General features: G+C 34.2%; 1 protein-coding gene and 1 long non-coding RNA gene across 4 annotated transcripts; one reads left to right on the forward strand and one right to left on the reverse strand.

The window, feature by feature from the left end:
* The first annotated feature begins 3,930 nt into the window (after positions 1 to 3,930).
* Positions 3,931 to 17,389, forward strand: LOC132906883 (eyes absent homolog 4). Of its 3 annotated transcripts, none has more exons than XM_060959480.1 (10): positions 3,931 to 4,565; positions 10,218 to 10,309; positions 10,959 to 11,080; positions 12,832 to 12,997; positions 13,186 to 13,369; positions 13,449 to 13,584; positions 14,410 to 14,505; positions 15,180 to 15,445; positions 15,645 to 16,101; positions 16,282 to 17,389. In XM_060959480.1, the coding sequence occupies exons 2-10, from the start codon at positions 10,293 to 10,295 to the stop codon at positions 16,461 to 16,463; spliced, it is 1,626 nt and encodes a 541-aa protein (XP_060815463.1). In that variant the 5' UTR covers positions 3,931 to 4,565; positions 10,218 to 10,292; the 3' UTR covers positions 16,464 to 17,389. The 3 variants fall into 3 exon arrangements, with proteins under 3 accessions (XP_060815463.1, XP_060815473.1, XP_060815483.1); XM_060959490.1 differs by having other exon boundaries at positions 14,410 to 14,493; XM_060959500.1 differs by lacking the exon at positions 10,218 to 10,309.
* Positions 11,169 to 13,338, reverse strand: LOC132906910 (uncharacterized). Its single transcript, XR_009658064.1, has 2 exons — positions 13,200 to 13,338; positions 11,169 to 11,493 (listed from the first exon to the last, which is right to left on the reverse strand). It is a non-coding gene; the product is annotated as an uncharacterized LOC132906910 (long non-coding RNA).
* Positions 17,390 to 17,728: the final 339 nt, after the last annotated feature.

Raw genomic sequence — 17,728 nt, forward strand, 5'->3', positions numbered from 1 at the left:
AGTTCTTACAAAGGTGTACCCTTGTTACCGATGAAAAGACGATAGCGATTAGGTTTTCGTCAATACGCCTGCCGAAATGGGCAATCGAGTCCTCTCCGGCGAAAGTCAGTTTGTTTCGGCATATGTACATACCTGGGCCTCGACAAAAGTAAATACTCCAACCCGTACTCGTACATTTTTTCCTCGAGTGCTGGAGTCAGTGTGTACACCCTTGGGTGGTCGAACGCGCACATTGGAGCATACTCATTTATACGTAGAGAGATAGACCACAAGCCTCCCGCATACTTCAAGACTCGTACCGTACTTACTCGCACGCCGTCTTATTTATCTGTACACAAGGGTTCCTCGCGGGCGTATATGGCATCACGGTGCCATTATATCATAAACGTACTAACCCCCATACCGCCTCCTTTTTCTCTACTGAGGCAACGACTACCTCGACCAACCCACAGGATGTCGACGCCATGTCTCCTTTACGTGCCTCTCTTTATTACCTTCGATCTCCGTCGAACGACTCTTGGGGAAACTCGACGACATCCATTTCGCGTAACGCTTCGCGAGTTATATTGCATTTGTTCCCGTGGGCCACCGTGGCGCACGGTTACGTAGCTCCTTCTCTTTCTTTTTCTTTCTTCTAAGAGATGCTGTACGACTTGATTCTTATCGGCACATAGGTATGGTATATTCGACGCTGGAATTATTGTGTGAATATAAGCTGTGGATTGGTTAACGTCAATTGAATTTAACTTGCAGACTGTGGATTTTTATACATTTATAATGTACATGTAATATGTAAAGACAAATAAAATATTTAGAGTACACTATCTGTTATAATATTTAGTAAGTAATACAATTCTTCATTTAGATATTTCATTATTTTAATTATACTTATAAAAGTATAAATTTATATGAGTATATCTATAATTTATTGATTTGTAAATTTTGGAGGAAAATATTTTATACTATTGTGTTTTGATTTTACTGTGATGCAATTCATAATCTATTTAACTTCAGAACTATTAAACTAACATTTAAATATTCTAAGTAGAAGATTAACAATGCTTATTTAGGAGAAAATGTAATTAGGCGTATATTTAAAAATTATTTCAAATAAGAGGAACTTCCCATCCAAATGTTCTTCGAGGATACTTAAGAAAAGCATGTCTTTGATTAACCTGAAATTCGGTAAAGATTCCTGTTATCCAGTGTACTGTAAAACAACGGTCAGATTAGACATACTTATCCGACCCTGCTGCACTTATCCGTTATTATGTAAAAATACTAATCCCCTTTGTCGTTTCTAGACGGGCTCCCCTTATCGAAATCGCTTTTGTACTTCAGTTGATCTTTTGTTTACTATTTACAGATACTATACAGCGTTGAAAAGCGTGTTCGACGTTTTTTCTGACAAATAAACGTCATGTGGAAACGAATTCACTTAATCATATTCGCCACCGTATGCACTTTGATACGAGAAATATTACGTATCAGGGATGAGAGCGAGATAATAAAGCAACCGCTGCACATTCTGCTTTATCCCGTATTCGAGCACATTCTTCTTTATCTCACATTTCATGTTACGCTACGTTCTTCAACGTTAATTTTAAGATTATTTTTTAAAGCTAACCCCAAAAATCATGATTTTGGATAATATTGAAAACATTAAGTATCTATCTAACTCTGTTGCTAATCTCGAATTTCTATATTTCAATCTTGCTCTCGCTTTAGCAAACTATGAAAATTTTCTATATTAGAAAAAAATGTATGACAAAATTGAGACGAAAAACCATACACACCAATTACAATTTTTTCATATTATACTCACATTTGAAATATTTTTTTAACGAACAATACAGCGAGTTTAAAATAGTAAATAATGAATAAAATAATATAATAATGAATTTCTGAAATACTTTAAATTATCGGCCCTAAATTGTAAATTATAAATGTAATATTACAGTACGTTAGGATACGTTGCATTCTGTGTGGAAAATTTGAAGAAAATGGCTTTTATTCTATAAATTGAGATGTCGTGCAAAAAGCAGTTTTGAAAAATTTCACAGTAACATTATCTAAACTCTCAAGGAAATTTGAGAATCCATCTAGTTCGTATAAAACGCGCATCGGATGTAAGAGCAGGTGGTAGGAAATTAGGTTGCTACCCTTGTCTCGCATCATCCTGATTATCATAGTCAAAAATATTAGCTTCGTCTCGTGAGGGACGCTTTCATTACTTGCAACACTACACCGTGAAAATATTCACAAAGTGTTAGAATAATTAACTAGAAGCCTGATTTTCTTGCAATTTCAACATCTAAAACAGCAACATTTTGTTAAAACAAAATATTAAAAACAGAAAGGGGAATAATTCTATCAAATACACAATTCGTATAAATTAAATAATTATATTAGTTACAATAAATTACAAGTATATTTACTTAACATTCTTACAGTCATCGATAGGTTATTTCAGATCCAAGAACCAATCTTTATTTTTAATTTTCAACAAGATTAAAATTTCTGATATTCCTTAAACGCTTCGTGATTGATCACATTCCATCGATATTTTTAAAACATAAGTCCTGGATTTGCAGGTAAGACAGGCTAATTTATGGAATTATGTATATATATGCAAACCATACATTAATGTATAAAATTCAATTAGCTATATATAAATGTCAAAAAAAAAAGAATTTTTAGAAGATTCATAAATTTATAGAAAATTAATTCAAGAATTTAAAAATATTTATTAAGTAGTATATCTTCGAAACTAGTAGTAGTAGTAGTATGAGCAATAGAGACTACGTAGAAAAGTTCATAAATATCGTTTTTTTTAATAAAAATTGAAAACATTGAGCAAAAAATTTGGATAATCGTATTTTTTAAGAACTACATAAACAAGTGTTCAAATTTTGCTATACATATAATATAAGTGTAACTACGCAAACATTTAACATTTAGTGACAGCGATAAAGAAATATTCCGTACCACTTTTATCACGCCATAATCGGTAAAAGAGCAAAAATAGAAGTAGGAACATTCTTATTCCAAGAAGGCAGCGAGTATGACGTAGGGCCGCTGGACCTCCCGTCAAGAATTCTCTATCTCCGATTATAAAACAAAGGGGGAAAAAACGTACGCGTACCATGCTGTGGACGAGGTGCAAAAAAACAACGCGAACTATCATGTCGCATCACATTTCCCGGCTCGTAGATTCAAAACCTGTCCCGTTCATAAAAAAACGTTAAATCGGAAATAAACGTGTACATCAAACATTAGTGAACAATGTGACTGCGATCAAACGCGGTCTTCGTAAAGGTCACCACTAATTGTCAACACTATGGTAACCATCTTTGGCATGTGGAAACCTCTCCGTGGATTAAAATCTCTTGCTGTGTATTAAACACGACCACCTTCGGTCGCACGTACTACGTATTCCATTGCTAATTCGTTAACCCCGTGCTGTGCATTCCTCTGCAGTTATCAGATCGTGTGCATAGACTACCTCGATTACCATTCCACGATGGGTTCCTTCCTCAGGTTGTAAACGAAAAAAAAACAGCTCGGGTCTGTCAGTCGAGAGAGCGATTCATAAAAACGAACGGTGACAGGAGGTGACAATTATTCGAACAAGGGGGTAACCTGGCTGTATCCGTCCTCTTCTTGCATCTGGACCCTTTCTTTGTCGTTTCTTTTCTTCGTCTGACAATCGGGTGGCCAAGCGAGTTACCATTAGCCTCTCTCATTCTAATTAACGAGCGACCTGTGCGCGTCCGACCAACGAAACGAGACAACGAATAGGAGTACCGACGGCAGGATGAAGATGGAGGATCAAACAAAGAGAGGGGATGGAGAGGGGATGAACGTGGAAGAAAGACGCCGAACGAGCCGGCCAACCACGTGACCACCGGGCGGGGGTGGCAGGCGACATTTCGCATGCTCAGAACTCCACAGGCTGCAGCATATCGCACACCGAGCCGATGCCCTTCGCAGAGAAACAATAGTGTTGACTGCGTCCGCGATACGAGGAATCCATCAAAGAGCCTCGAACGAAAACCGCGTATCGAGCCGACGTAACCTCGAAAAAGATCAATCTCTGCTATTCGCTTCGACCCATTGGCTCGAAACGTACATCTGTGCCGGATTCCATGGTTTCACCCCTCGCGCGACGAACGTATAAACCCAACCGAGAGATGTTTTCTCGCGAGATCGTCAACCAAACTGTTTCAATTGCGTTACACTTGTAGTTTATTTCAAGGAATAATCTTTTACACAAGATCCTTGTTGATCAAGCGGTTCTTTTACGTGTTGTTAGAAACGGTCGGTGATAGTGCATCCGTCGGTTGTCATGATGTTCTCGTGGTCGTGGAAAGTGCGAGAAAAGTGAGAAGTAGTGTGCTTAAACCCTATCAAGTGCATCGCGTACACACATTTACGTACACACGACACAAGCGAAGGGATGACGATGCTACTATCAGGAGGGAACCGAATACAGCTTCCTTGATCCACGAATATTCGCTGCGAAGCACCCTCGTTCTTGGTCCAGCTTAAACGCCGGATACAAGGTTTGAATAAACATTCGTTTGTTATATAGCTTGTTGCTTTGATTTCTATTAACAATGATGGGCAAGTTTTTAGATTTGAAATGATTACCTAACTCGTAAACTGAAAACTCGTAAATTGTATAACAATAGAATTTATATATATATATGCGATATATGATATAATAAGCAAACACAACTTCTGCGAAGTATAAATAAGTAAAATACAATAGCAAATTGTGCGCTGGGAAATACATAAAGTCGAAATTAATATCATACATTAACTGTAAAATTATCTTTGTCTACCTATTTATATTACCTTTTCTATAAGCAAAAGAATTACACACACACGAAATGTTCTTTCTCAACTTATCGGAAGCAATGGCCAAAACAAACGAGAACAATCAAATGACTTTGTTGATCGAGTGCCACGTGGGAAGCACAATGTATTCTGTCTGTACATATGGATGTATTCTACAATACGTATACGTTCCTTAAATTATTAGATGTACAGGAGTTACGCACGCTGCGCGGATGTGCCTCTGCATATGCACACACATGTATAAACGCATCTACAGTCGCACTCACACGTGTAAATGTCATTATCAATTGAGCATGCGTAACTTATGCATCTCATTCGGCTTGTTACCAGTAATGTATTTTAATTGGTCAACCGCTGTGTAATGTCAAGTAATCCGTACTGAAAAACCGACTGAAATTTTCTCTCTATAAAAATGTTTCTTATACTAAAAACAGTCAGAAATAATTAACTAGAAAAGTTTGTGCGAGATAAATCTGCCAAAACGAACAAAACGTTTTGGAACGAGGTTACGATTTCCACGGTCTCTGTTTTAGAGGGGCGGGGGAAAAAAGAAGAGGACGACGAAGGAAAGCCAGAGCATTCCGAACGATGGAGAAGCTTTTGTCTTGGTCCCGTAGTGTAACCATCCCTTCCTTATTTTTCTTCTTTCCTCCTTTCAAATGTAAGCTGACCGCGGCCCGTGGGACACACGAGTGTCGCGCACGAGGAACCTCCTGCTACGCATTCCTCTTCTCTATCCTTCTTTCGTTCGGTTGCGTTTCTTTGACGGCTGACGGACAGCGGCGAGGCAAGCAACTCAGCCGCGATAAACATTTCGGCACACGCTTTATTTAGATAAGTTTAACGGCCCTTCTCAACGGTATAAAACCTTCGTGCCTTTCGGGGAAAATAAATAATAACGCAATTCCTTAACAGAGTGACAAGTACTAGGAATCGTGGAAGAATACTGTTATATGATATCGTCTCTTTTATATGGGTAGTCCAATAAATTATATCACAACTAAATGTAAATCAATCAGATAATTCCAGAGATGATGAGTCGGGCTTAGACTATAATCACTATTGTTATGTTATATTTGCTATGTTCAATTCATTGCCTTTATTCATATTAAACAGATGTTGCAAACTATAGTAAGAAGTGAAAAAATGTATGTTAAACATATTAGAATTAAATTAAAATAAAACAAGTTTCAAGACATTTACGATTCGACTAAACGGACTTTTCAATTCTGACATATGTACTATGTCTACAATAAAAAAGATATTTAAAAAATTATGATTTTCTTTCTTTTAATTGTATATTTCTTTTTATTATAATAAGAACAAATTCAATTTCATGCTTAAGTTTCAAAGTATAATATGTATATAAATTTTTATAGCATAGTTTCCAATATAACGATATGTGTATATGTATATTTCATTCTTAAATTAAAAATGCAAATATATATCCAAACATTTTTTCTAACTAACTTAGGTACTAAAAACAAAATAAAAATTGAAGGACCTTTTAAGCTTTGATAATATTTATTAATATTACATTAAACAGAAAAACGAAATATCCATTATTATTATTTCCCTAGACAAAAACAGTCCATCCAAACCAATCAAAACAACTTCCATCAAAACTTATCGAGAAAAAAGTCGTACTCTCGATTCGAGCATCGAATAGTTAGTATTATTCGCGCAAGTTTAAAAGTAACAATTTCACCGATCGTCGTGGTACATTGTCCAACGGGCAATTCGGGCGTAGTTCGTGCGCGTTTTTCTTTTCCACGCTTTCCGGTATCGTTCGATACAAAAAGAAAAAAACGAAGCGGCGGTATACAGTGACCGTTTAATATCGCGCATACTGCCCGTTGTTTCAAACAATTAATCGGTTATTTTTTTCCCGACTTCGAACGTTGCTCGAGGACGTACACCGTTCTCGAAAAGAAAAATTGTCCGAGTATCTGGCTGTTGTTCAAACAACGTAGCCGCGCGCTAATTGATTCATCGTCGTGTTCCAGTGAACGACGTAACTTCCAGCCGACGCGATGCGTGTCACGGGGGAACAATTGCTTTCATACCCGCGCATACATGTGTACATATACAGATGTATACACATGTGTATACATACACACATAGGGGATCATATATCTCCGATGCGATTGTCTGTACTTTTCTCGAAACGATCGTTCTACTGACAATGATTTATTCAATTACAAACATCCGACAGAAAATATTTGCCCGCGAAGACTACTGCCCCCGCATTGAAGAACGCGTAATTAATCATGAGCCCTAACAATTTAAGATCCTAAAATATTAGAATCGATCTGTTTACAGAGTCATAACTTCATTTATTCCTCCTTTTTTGTTCAGTAATGATTTTCATGTAAGAATTTGTTACAAATTTAGACATTTATAGGTAAATGAAATATACGTTGCAAAGTATTTAGGTTTTGAAGATTTTGGAAGGAAGATTGAAAAAATTGTCTTAAACAAGTTCTAGTTACTTTTGTTTGTGATATTTGTAGAACTGTAACCTACACGTTATGTTTCTATTTATTCAAATTTATTATTTAATGTATATTGTTTTGAAAGAATATTTAATAGTAATTGTTTTATGAATGCGCGAGTTTAATGTTAAGCATTTAAAAATATTTCCTAATTTAGATTGAAAATTATTCTTCCATGATAATTACACCATTTCATTAATATTTTTAATCAATCAATGTATTGGTTACTATTATCACCATATTACTAACTGTGAAACGACTGTTAAATTAAAGTCATTGAAGTCTGCAAAAATTCCACAATAGAATTATCATAATTACTTTCTCTCTTTGATACTTTTTCTCTTTTTTGTGTGATATATTTTTTAATACTGTCATAATCCCTCTTGTAGTACGTAGTATAGGAAACGTAGTAGTAATATAGTAGTAGTAATATAGTTATAGTTTGTTGAACTTTACTAACGGTAAACAGTTTTGAAATCCTGTTCCGTTTTATCGATGTCAATTTACAAATCAAAAGTTCAGTGCCCTTGTATATATGTTTGAATATCATTAAAAATGCTATTGGAAGCTTAATCTACTTTGAATCTATGTTTGAATTAGAAATGACATGCATTTTAATTTGGATTGTAAGGTGTCTTTTTATTATAAAAAATTTAAGCATTTTTACTAATAAACCGAATAAAATTTGTACGTTGAGAAATAAATTCAAACAGAAAATTTGCACCCAACTTCAAAATTACCTAAAGCTATATACAGATAGTGCGAGGCAGAACGACGAGGCTGTCTCGAGTCTAGCGAACAATTGTCGGTATTTGGCGAGATCAAAGGTGCTTCGCAGTTCCTTATTCACTTCGTTTTGACGTATATTGAACGATTTTGTCGGAAGCGTAGATAACTACGACTCACCCTGTCTCGCTTGCTTGTCTCGCGTATTCTGCTATCTACGTGACGGCATGATACGAGGCAACCTCGCGAATCAGCGTCGCATTGTCTGTACATAGCTTAGGATTTAATCTCATTCGCCATTTGATCTCCAGAAACCAAACTCCACCCTATGTTAAAAAGCTCGTTTAAGCAACCCATAAAATAAAACACCTTGATGCAAAAACGCAACAAGGACTTCATTTCCCGCCTTCTATCTATATACGTATGTATAATGGTGAACTGTAAAGATAATTATATAAACGAGTGCAGCTTGGTTACTTCTGATAGGCCCAACATAATCATAAAGATAAGCACGTATATTGACTGAAGGTGTCATATATACAAATAAGAGTAATAAAGACATATAGCAACGCGTAACGTTGTGCGATAAAGAGCAGTATTTATATATGTACTTACTTGCCTTGCCCCTGTGCTGTTCCACTAATTAAATAATTGAAACTTTCCGGATTTTCTAGAATAAATTAATCTAACGTAAGATTTTGAAATGACATTCTCTAAACACAGCGCGATGAAAACAATCGACAATATTCTCGGAAATAAATTCGACGTTTAAGAAAAACATAGAGAGGTTGACTAGGAGAATCGAATCAGATATCGATATCTATAAATAAACCAAAATTAATCTTGCCGAGGCGGTGTATCGTTGCGGCGTCGGTGTGAGGGCGCCCTTATGCAAGACAACAGTCTCTTTTTCGCAGTATAGTGCAGCGCGAAGTATATAGTAGGCGCAGATAAGGGCGGAGCACAGACAGATATAGCAACTTGGCAACATAAAGAATACATAATGTAAAACGTCGTGAAAGGAGGTTTCATTGGCTGCTCTCGAAGGTTCCTGGTATACGCCTACCCATCTGGCTACTCCACCTCTTCGACACGCAATTGGCAGACAATAACGAAGCTGTCCGTTTCGTGCACTAACCCTTTTTGCATCAACCGGAACACCATGGAACCGGCGAATACATGATCCGTTCAGTGCTGATTTTCGGGAACTTCTTTCCTTCCTTATTTTATGATAGATAGAGAAACAATGAAATAGAATATTGGGACGCTTCTTTATTTTTGAAATATTCCGACTGATAATGTAATACTGAAGAAAGAACAATTTTTAATTACTAACAGGTTTTTTTTTAGTTATTAAATTACACGGAATGTTTATGTTCATGCCTTAAACTATTTATATATATATACGTAAATGTCGTTTTTTTCTAATAGCATAAATCTTTCAAAGTAAGAATATCTTTATTGTCGTACATTTTTGCAATCTTTACAGCGGTTTTATCATTTTATAGCTTCTAAAGTAGATACATATTTCTTGTTTAGTTTCCTTTGTGACAATTAATCATCGTTTTTTGATAAATGTAATACACAAATTTTGATGGAACACATCTAAAATACATTCAATTCACTTTTTATTCGATATAATTTAATTTAATACGGTTCAGATGATTCTTTTTAATAAATTTCCAGTCGAATTTAGCCCTTCGCATCAGAATTCTTTTTGGTATCGTTTTCCTGAATTTGTGCTGACATATATATATATTTTTCCTAGAATATAATTATCGTCTATCGAAGATGTGTTTATTTTTGTCTTTATTTAATGGAAGAATTATACAAAACCTACTCCATACTAAATGAAATGATAACATCGAGTTCCGAGAATTTCTTTTGATGTATCCAACTACGGAGAATTCTTTACACTTTTATCTTAAATATATATAGATATATGTAGACACACGTGTTAGTCTTTGTTCTTCATTATTTAAATAGCTGTTTGATCAAGTAAAAGTCTAACGTGTATGTACTTATAAGTATTTTTACAAATTTGTAAAATAAAAAATGTGTTTACAAATAAAAATTAAACAATTTAGGTGTAAAAAGAGAAGAATTCGATCAAGGATTATTTGTGATTTCCAGGTGCCAAAACAATTGAGCTATTCTATCGACGGATTCTGTGATTAATTAACGATTCTATGATCGATCACACACTGGATGCATTACGTAATTTGGTAATTCGATAAAATCTTAAAAGCTGGTCCAAAGATAATAGTTTAATATTTCATTGCGAAAAATCTTAGACTATTCAATATTCTTCGTCTTTCGTTTCAATATTAAATCAAGAGCTATTTTTGGTTATTCAATAACGCTCAATTTTCATCCACTTACATTCATAAATGATCTCCAACACGTAGTTCCAAAAAAAAAAGGATTTGTATCTGTCCTACGGTATATCAAATGTTAACAATGTTTTAAATTTTACGCTACAACCTTCAAAGAATGTACACTTCCGGTCATAAATCGACGGACCACCGCACATTTGACTGCTTTGAGTAAGATGACTGTTAGAATGTATATACTTTTGATATTATGTAATTTCAACATTTGATGTAAGTGCATTTGATACTTTTGTGTCTTTATTCATAATGTAAGCTATTCTATACTATAAAATCGTGGGTATTTTAATTCTACCTAGTAACTTATGGATAAATAATAAAATCAATTTAAAAAATCGTATCTGCATTTTGTGTAAAATAAGCAAATATTCGGAAACTTATGAACGGGAGCGTACAATTTACAATATATGTCGAATGTTATATGCATTAAATGGTATGTAATACCAATTATTAATCGCGACTTTGTTTGCCGTTTTTTCTTCAGGCGCAGTGATATGTTAACCGAGGACAATGATCCGACGAAACCAGCAGGCGTTTTAGACAATGCTGGCAACGTGTCTTCGTCGACAGAGGCCTCGGTGCAGCACCCTCGAGCCGCAAACAATGGTAAATAAAGTTCCTCCATTCCGGGTCTACTTAAAAGGCTACCCTTTTAAAGGTCCGTTTAGAAACCAAATCGCCATTTCTGCCTTCCTTTTATTAATTTATTTATTCGTTTATTTGTTCTCAATTTTTCTTCTCTTTCGTCTCATCGATGCAATGTAACATATAATCGCGACGATGAAGTATCCTGGGAAAATAAAAAGCGAAAAATTTGTGTTTATAACGTTTCGCACCATCGACAATGATAGCCGAAACCGGACCTGCAATAAAACGGTTTAAATTCGACGTTTTGAAAAGGCTTCTGTCTGTATTTCCCGCTTCCCTTTTGCGTGTGCCGCCGGTCGATTGAATTAAAACGAGAAACCCGGTGGCTGGTGGTTGCGCCGCGTCATGTCACGCCACTGGGTTCTTCTATTCTATAAAACACGTACACCGAAATGAACAGGTAGTTTTCATAACGGACCTCCTAGCTAATTGTTTGGGAAATTAATTACATATCGCGGTTCAAAATGAAACGAAATATCCTCTCGCCATGACGCTCAGTAACATCTGTACACTTCCTGTCGCGGAAAAGGTTTCCATTGTATTGTTTTATGTTACAAATACATGAAATACGTATTACTGAATATTATTCCGCGAAATTTAATTTAACCTGAATATGCATTTTTTTGTTTTATAACATTTTCTGAAACGATGTCTTTTCTTTATTTGGATTTAAATAGAATGTATTAATTAAACGTTTATATTGTTTTTTCTTCGTCTTCTTCAACTGTTCAAATGGAAGAATAATGTTAAATGTAAATAATACTATTGAAAAATTGCAAAATAGGTACAAAAATTATCTTCGATTATCCTTTTAGAAAAATGCTAAACATATCCCAATTAATAAATTATACGAATCACGGTTAAGAATTGTGATGTTTTACTTTGTGGTTTGAACGATGGTTAAATATAAAGCCGGTTCTTTTGGAATTTTTGCATTTACAGTTTTTTAAGTGTGTTTTATTCGCGTCTGTTATATAAGCTTTTTTCCAAGCGAGTTTTATTTATATTATATTTAGAGTTACATTTGTCGTTATAATATTATTTTACTTTCCTTTTTGTGGCTTGAAGTATGCTTGACTATAAATGGTGCTATTTTGTATATACAAAAGACCGAAAGAAAGAACACGTTAAGAAAATATGCCATCTTTGTTGCAATATTCTATATGTTTAAATTATAAGAATTATCACAATAAAGCGTAGCTTTGTAACAATTCTACATTTAATAAATGAAATTTATATTCTCGATTTCTATTACCACGAAATGACGGAAGTTATTCAGCAGAAAACTGAAATTCCACTTAGCGGAAAAGTAGTTGCAACAGTAACAAACCTAGAAACATGTTTCTGTGAATTGTATCATTACCGATGATATAATGTTATAATGTACAGAACAAAGAATAATATATTAGGTTGTCTGAAAAGTTTCTTTCGTTTTGTAAGGAAATAATAGACGCACAATGTTTTTTGTTTCATATTAGTTTATTGAATTATGCATGAACATAATAATAGAAATAGAACGAATTCAATGAAATAATATAAAACAGAAATTGTTGTTCATCTGTTATCACCTTATGAAACGAAAGAATCTTTTCGGACAACCTAATAGAATAATATATAATATTGTAAATTATACCAATGACAGATTTATAATATCAAAGGCGTTGTAACTAAAGAGATGTGAACGTGAATCATTTTGCTCATACTGACAGAAACGGAAGTCAAGAACGAGGTGCAAGATTGTCCCGAAAACGACAGCGTGCCCAGCGGGGAATTATACATCGACGAGAATGCCGAGGAAAAGGAACAAGAATATCCGGATTCTATGGAAAAGGCGGACTACAGTTCGTTGTACGGAGCCAATCAATATTATAACAGGCACGTACTTCTCATGCTAGAATCGCATCATCATTCGTCTTTACCCTCAAACTTATCCTGATTCCTAATCAATGGCTGACTATGTTCCTATGTGGTATTGCAATATTAATAACAGTCACTGTATATAAATATAATATTTACAAATTGGTTTGTAAACGTTCGTTAACATGGAAACTTTGTGCTATTAGTCTGTACAACTCACCTCCCTACGGGACAACCACAGCCGGGAAAAACACCTCGGGCTTGCAAAGTTCTTATCTGACCTCATACACGACGCCCAGCTCCATGTCTCAATATTCATCTTACGCTACATATAATAGCGGCACCACGAATTTCCCCAACGTGGCTCAAAATATATCACCGTCTTCACAGGTACTTAAAAAGAAAAAAACCGTTAGAATTTATTACTTTTATTATCCTCATTACCGTTGCATCTTCTATGATTTTTCAGAAACTAGATTACAGCGCCTACAGTAGCAGTTTGTATGGAAATGACAGGGTACCATTACAGTATTCCGGATATTACCCCATGCACGGTTACCATACGACACCCGCCTCGTTTAACATTGGAAATCTAAATTTTGCTGGTAACGTTCTTATCGACTTCTTCTCTACCTCCTCGACACTATCAGGCACTTCCTCGTCGAGCAAAATTTTAATCATCGATGCAGCCAGAATCTTAAATGTCGCTGTTGTATTGCATGAGAACTGTTGAATATCCGGTTCGCGTTACATCATACAAAGTGACTCATAGGGAGTAGAATAATTATCTTCTGATTATATCGTATACTGCAGACGTGAACAAATTTAGAGATCTAAAGATTGAGTAAGGTCATTGTTTTTTCTTCGTTTTAGGCTATTCTCTCTTTTTATATATAAACTTTTGGAAATGAAACAGTTCTCGTTTTTTTAATCATATAAAATACAACAATACTGAAAAAGGTAATGAAGAATTGAATTATTGATGAATCACCTTGTATTGTTAGGTTGCTAATTGTATTAAATCAACATTGAAAGGACAGGACACTACTTTCATTGAATTAAATACTTGAAATACATAAAAGGAGAGTAGAGAAATTTTATAGTTCCATATAAGATTATGGAAAATTATATCCAAACTTTTAAATGTTAAACTCTGGTTTCATCAAATTATTTCAATAAAAAATATTTAATATTAGGAAATATATTTCTTTGCATTATATGTTTTATTAATTTTTGTTTCTTCTTGTTTCGTTTGTTTCTTTTTCAGGTTCCAGAAATACTGAGAATTTTCTTATTAATTACTTAATATTTTTATCCATTGATTTAAGTAGCAACGTTTTACTATGTTTTTTTACGTGTAAATTCTTGCGACAATTACGATTTATTTGCAATTATGATTTATCAGTAACGACTTCCCTTTTTGTAATAAGATTCGACAAAGTCTGCGCTCACGTTGGACGCAACAACTCACGATGCCAGCGATCTTACCGCACGAGAAACCGCAAACATCGAAGGTAACACGATTCGTACGTGTGATTTTTATATCTCCACTTTTTGCGTCAATATGTTCTCCTTGAGCGTGTTCCAACAGTTGTCGAATAAACAAATAAATGCTAAAAAGCGTAAAAGTGCTATATGTATACATATAGATATAGCTATAGATACGTCCTATGTCTTACAATTAAGAAAATATTTAAATTATCTGATAAAATAATCTTATTTAAAATAGAATATTACGAATATATATTTATTAATACCTTTTCTGTTGAAATAGCATGTCAAATTCTAGTTATTCCTGAATCAGCCTCTATAAATATTTAAATTTCTATTAATATAAGTTAATATGGCTGCTTGTTCGCTGAACACGTGGGCGGTAGCGCAATATATGTTTAATCTCCGTTAATAGCATAAGAATATACAAGACTATAAGAATATAAAAAGAATTAAAAGATATAGGCATATATAATTTTTAGTTGTAAAATTATTGGTTTCTATCATTTTCTTTTTTGCATCCTAATTTGCTTCATAAGAAAAAGAGTTTCATACAAAAGTACTTATAAGTAAAAAAATATTTACTTTTTTTTCATTTTTATTTCTTTACCTATTTAAATAAATTTTTTAATGAATAGCAAAAATATTTATAGTGACTTTCTTTGTTAGGGAAGAATATGTGAAATAACGTTTAATGAACGTGTTCCAGGAGCGACAGCGAAACCTTGCAGACGCGGAAGACGCCAGAGCGGAAGTGGAAACAGTATAGGTTCTGCGGATACGACAGAAGCCGGTCCTGACCGGATATTCATCTGGGACCTGGACGAAACCATAGTTGTATTTCATTCCTTGCTAACTGGGCAATTTGCAACGAAGCACCGTAAGGATCCGGTTCTTTTGGGCCAAGTGGCGTACAGAATGGAAGAAATGATATTCAACTTGGCTGATACTCACTTCTTTTTCAACGACGTCGAGGTGAGGAGGCAGAACCAGACTTCAGACTTCAAATACTCAGGATATTCCATAATTGAAACACGTACAAGATTGATGCGTCTAGTAAAAACAAAATCTCTTACTAAAATGTTATATTCTATCAGAAATTGAATTTTACGTGTTACGTGTAATTGAATTACGTATCATTAATTTTGAAACTCTATTTTTGATCTTCCTGTAGGATTGTGACCAAGTACACATTGATGATGTATCATCAGATGATAATGGGCAAGATCTGTCTTCTTACAATTTTGCTAACGATGGTTTCCAATGCGCGTCTGCGAACAACGGTATATGTTTGGCTTCCGGTGTTAGAGGTGGTGTCGATTGGATGCGAAAATTAGCCTTTCGCTATCGAAAAATTAAAGAGATCTATAATAATTACCGAAACAATGTTGGCGGTTTATTGGGCGCTGCAAAACAAGAACAATGGTTACAACTGCGTTCTGAGATAGAAGTGCTCACCGATAACTGGTTAACGTCCGCTGTAAAATGTTTAAGTCTCATAAATAAAAGAAGTGACTGCATTAACATTCTGGTTACTACCACGCAATTAGTACCGGCTTTATCTAAAGTACTGCTTTTCGGGATCGGCGGAATATTTCCAATCGAAAATATTTATTCGGCCTCGAAAATCGGTAAGTTTTACAAAGGAATTTAAGTGTGCTTAATTTAAAGCCATTATTGTATCGCATAACGTTTGGAATTATTGTAATCGTCTATTAAATACTATTTGAACCGATATATACATCAAAACACTATTAATCACAATTTATATTATAAAAGTTCTATACGTAATATAGATTCATCATTTCTAGGAAAAGAAAGCTGCTTTGGAAGAGTAGTTGCGCGATTTGGTCGAAGATGCACATATGTGGTAATAGGTGATGACTCTGATGAAGAAACGGCAGCACGTGCCCATAATTTCCCATTTTGGAGAATAAACAGTCACTCGGACACACAGTCGTTATACAACGCCTTAGAAATGGGATTTCTTTAAGCAGATGATACGTTTATAAAGTGAATAGGTTTATGGGGGGAAGGAAAATTTGGGAAAGTATGTCCTAAACGAGAAACATCTTACGATTAGTCATAACGGGGGCTTATACAAGATATTTCTATATTCTTTACAATCGATAATGAGAGTATAAAAAAAGACGCTTTTATCGAGTGAACCTTTTAAACATTCCTATTATTTATCGATCGTAATATGTAAATTGAGGATCGGCTGTTCCTCTAAGATCGCCATACACGATCATCGATCGTAATCTATTTGTCGATCGTCAAATGTGATCGATCGGAGCAGGGTCCACAGGTGATATACAATGAAAAAAAAAGAAAGTAATGAGACAAAAGTGAAAATTAAAGAGTTATATATAATACGAATATTTCTAATTAATTACTGCACAGTCTCGACCATATATAAAAATTAATTTGTTGCAAACTGTAAGTATGTCTCGTGTACTTAAACGTGTTGCGTTTCTTGCTCTTACAAATGTACGTATAAAAACTAAACTGGTCGAAAAAAAATTAGATTCACAAGCAGGATGATGTTACACGTAACATTCATTAGTTAATATTTTGATCGATGTATATTTCGAAACATTACGGAAATTTTATATGAATATTGTGATACGGTTTAATCCAATTATTTAATTATAGCATGATACCAGTAAATGTAATAAAGCATGGTCAAACGAATACTTTTTAACATAGTAGTTTGTGAAAGATATAGTCACCGTTTTATTAGTTACATTATATAAAAATATTTGACTGAAATATCATGCATTCTTAACATTAATTTCTTCGTACATATTGAATATTAACAAGAATATTTAGGTACCTATGTTTTTGAATTCTTCATATCGTGGAGTGATTTAGAAACTTCTTTTTCTAATTTCAAAACCTATTCCGAATTATCTTTAATCAAAAATAGCATATTATACATTATATGTATAAAATTTCAAGGAAATTATAAATAATTTTATGAGAACACTAGATATAAGTAATATTTTCAAAATGTACGAAATTAGGTTGTATATTTACAATCTTAATTCATAAAAGAGAGAAATATGATTAGCAAATGATAACCAAAGTTTAATGTGGTTGAATAACTATAAAATTGATTTATATGTTTTTGAAATGTAGCTTATATTAATTAAAACCGCATTTGTTTATCAAATCAATTTTAAAAATAGGTTGTTTATAAATTTATTTTCTTTCAATTAAATTTACAAGAGTAATACGAGAATTATTTATCACTTT

The sequence above is a fragment of the Bombus pascuorum genome, chromosome 1, assembly GCF_905332965.1.
Source record: "Bombus pascuorum chromosome 1, iyBomPasc1.1, whole genome shotgun sequence".
Lineage (NCBI taxonomy): Eukaryota > Metazoa > Arthropoda > Insecta > Hymenoptera > Apidae > Bombus > Bombus pascuorum.

Bases quoted from the DNA above. Each gene is read 5' to 3' on its own strand.
- LOC132906883 (XM_060959480.1), top strand. The intron at 11,081-12,831 runs GTAAATAAAGTT...TCATACTGACAG, and splicing joins CCCTCGAGCCGCAAACAATG to AAACGGAAGTCAAGAACGAG. The intron at 13,585-14,409 runs GTAACGTTCTTA...TTTTGTAATAAG, and splicing joins TGGAAATCTAAATTTTGCTG to ATTCGACAAAGTCTGCGCTC.